The 2,953-nt window shown below is 44.0% G+C and overlaps 1 protein-coding gene across 1 annotated transcript; it reads left to right on the top strand.

Moving 5' to 3' along the window:
* The first annotated feature begins 1,020 nt into the window (after positions 1-1,020).
* LOC107607331 (uncharacterized) lies at positions 1,021-2,953 on the top strand. Its single transcript, XM_016309299.1, has 2 exons — positions 1,021-1,245; positions 2,720-2,953. The coding sequence occupies exons 1-2, from the start codon at positions 1,021-1,023 to the stop codon at positions 2,951-2,953; spliced, it is 459 nt and encodes a 152-aa protein (XP_016164785.1).

Raw genomic sequence — 2,953 nt, forward strand, 5'->3', positions numbered from 1 at the left:
TTGTTAAAACTCAAGATGCATCCTATGACATTGCTAGAAGCAAACACCCAAGGGGACACTTTTGGCTATGCTCAACCCACTACTGAGCAAGTTAATTACATGGGAAACTCCTCCAGAAACCCCAATAATGATTCCTAGGCCAATACTTCCAATCAAGGATAGAGGAATCACCCTAACTTTGGGTAGAGAGAGTAGCCACAGAAGTCCCAACAGAGCTTCAACAATAACCAGGGCGGATCCAATTAGAACAGGTTTAACAACCGACAGTTCTAGCCCTCTCAGCAGCAGCAAAAGCCCTCTCAAACACAGATAATCTCTGACTTAGCCACAATAGTCTCTAAACTTTCAAAGGCCACTCATAGCTTTATACAAGAAACAAGAGCTTCAATTCAGAACTTGGAAGTATAAGTGGGTCAGTTGAGCAAGAAGATACTTGAGAGACCTCCTAAGACTCTTCCCAGTAACACAGAGGTAAACCCAAGAGAAGAGTGCAAGGCCCTCATCATGCGCAAGGAAGCCGAGCCTAGAGGGATGCATACTACTGAGGAATTTAAGGAAGAAAAGGCTCAAGAAAAAACTTGAAGCACATTGCTACATGCCCCATTGGTGGCACAGGAGCCTGAAGCACCACACCCTTAGAAGCTTCAAGAGGAGACCAAGGATCAGGAGTTGACTCAATTCTTAGAAATCTTTAAAAAGTTGCACATCAATATTCCTTTTGCTGAGGTGTTGGAGAAGATGCCTCCCTACAAGGCCAATTTGAAAAGCGCACTCTCTGAGAAGAAGGCCTTCAAGGGAGATGAAACTGTGGTGTTGACCAAGGACTGCAGTGCACTAGTTCAAAAGAGGCTACCTAAGAAGTTGTCAGATCCTGAAAGCTTCCTAATTTTCTGTACTATTGGGACTATCACATTTGAGAAGGCATTGCGTGATTTGGGTTCAAGCATAAATCTGATGCCTCTATCTGTGATGAAGAAGCTGGGGATCCAAGAGGCGTAGCCTACAAGAATAGCACTGAAGATGGCAGACAAGTCTCGGAAGCAGGCATATGGATTGGTGGAGAATATTCTAGTAAAGGTTGAAAACCTTTACCTCCCTGCGGACTTTGTGATACTTGATACGGGAGAGGATACAGATGACTCTATCATCCTAGGAAGGCCATTCCTAGCCACTGGAAGAGCCCTGATTGATGTTGAGAGACGAGAATTATGCCTGAGGATGCATGAGGACTATTTGTTGTTCAAGGTTTTTAAACCTCCATCAATCTCTAACAAAGGAGGTACTTGCTTGCATGATGGTGGTGTTCACTAGAAGTCCAATCATAACACATACTGTGAACAGGATCCTGTCTCTGGAGCTTGTTGAGCTGATTCGTGAGAGCACAGGAAAGAAGTTCAGAATGAGGGGTGAAGATCTGAGCCCCTATGATCCTTTTCCTTAGAGGAGCTACCCGTCAAGCTATTGACGGAAAAGAAGCGCTTGTTGGGAGGCAACCCAACCATAAGTATCCTTTAGTTTGTTTTAGTTTTATTTTAGTTTTGTTTTAAGTTTGTTTTTATTTCATTTTTCATTGATCTTTAGAGTTTTTCTAGTTTTTCTAACGTTTGTGATCATGTACAGCAATTAGAACAGGAACAGGAGAACTTAGACAGAAAAATAGCACACCCTGGAGAAGACATGCTGGGGGCGCTAGACACCAGGGAGGGCGTTTAGCGCCATAGGGGGAGCAGCAAATATGGGTGTCTAACTCCCACTTTGGGAATTTTACATTAATTTAGCACTACCCTTGGGGCGCTAAATGCCAGGCATTTAGCGCCAGCGGTGCTCATCCCAATTATAAAAAAAAGGGAGGTTGATCCTCTGCTGGCATTAAACGCTAGAACTGGCGTTAAATGCCAGAACTGGCGTTTAGCACCCAACAGAGCTGTTTCAAATTTGAAGGAGGTCTTGTCCAATGGTTTACCCCACTCCCTAACCACTTTTATCTATTCAAACTTATGCATTCTTTCTCCTCCTTACCCACTTTTTCATCCACATTCATCTATTCCATCACCCATCACCTCCCTTGATTCTCTCAACCAACCTCCCACTCCACCCAATCCACTCTCATCTATCCCATCAATCTCTCCTCCAAACAACCCAAAATTCAAATTTCAATTTCATCCCCCCACCGATACCCCATAACTGAAACCCAACCCCTCCCCACCTATAAATACCCCACTCTTCCTCCACTTTTATCACACCTTATACTACTCTCTTCTTTTTACTTACCTTTCACCATACAAACTCCCTTTTCTTTCTTTTCCCCTTCCCCTTAGTCAATGCCGAAGACTTCCCCTCTATTCCCTCCTATCCATTTTATTTCTTATTTTCTATTTTTATTTTACTCGGAGATGAGCAAATCTTTTAGGTTTGGTGTTGGGCACTCCGCTTTTTCTTCATTTTTACTATGTCCATGGCACCCAAGATCAGAGAATCCTCATCAAGAAAGAGAAAAGAGAAGGCTCCTACATCCGACCCATGGGACTTCACCCGGGTCTTTTCCAAGACACATGAGGACCACTTTTATGAGGTGGTGCATAAAAAGAAAGTGATTCCCGAGGTCCGCTTCGATCTAAAGCAGGGTGAGTACCCGGAGATCCTGTACCAGATTCTGAGTTAGGGTTGGGATGTTATGATCAACACTGTGACTAAGATTAGAGTATTGATGGTGCGAAAGTTTTACGCCAATGTTTGGGTAACATACAAGCATGTCAGTGGCATGAACCCGGAGCCGAAGAATTGGTGCACCATGGTCAGATGGCATATCATGGAATTAAGCCCAGAGAGTGTGAGGGTGGTATTGCAGTTACCAACATCTGGAAAGGACCCTCATTCATACACTCGTAGGGTCAACACTGACCAACGTTTGGATCAAGTTCTTGCTGACATTTGCCTCCTCAGAGCTCAGTAG

This window comes from Arachis ipaensis, chromosome B7 (genome assembly GCF_059453495.1).
Source record: "Arachis ipaensis isolate K30076 ecotype BB chromosome B7, ASM5945349v1, whole genome shotgun sequence".
Classification (NCBI taxonomy): domain Eukaryota; kingdom Viridiplantae; phylum Streptophyta; class Magnoliopsida; order Fabales; family Fabaceae; genus Arachis; species Arachis ipaensis.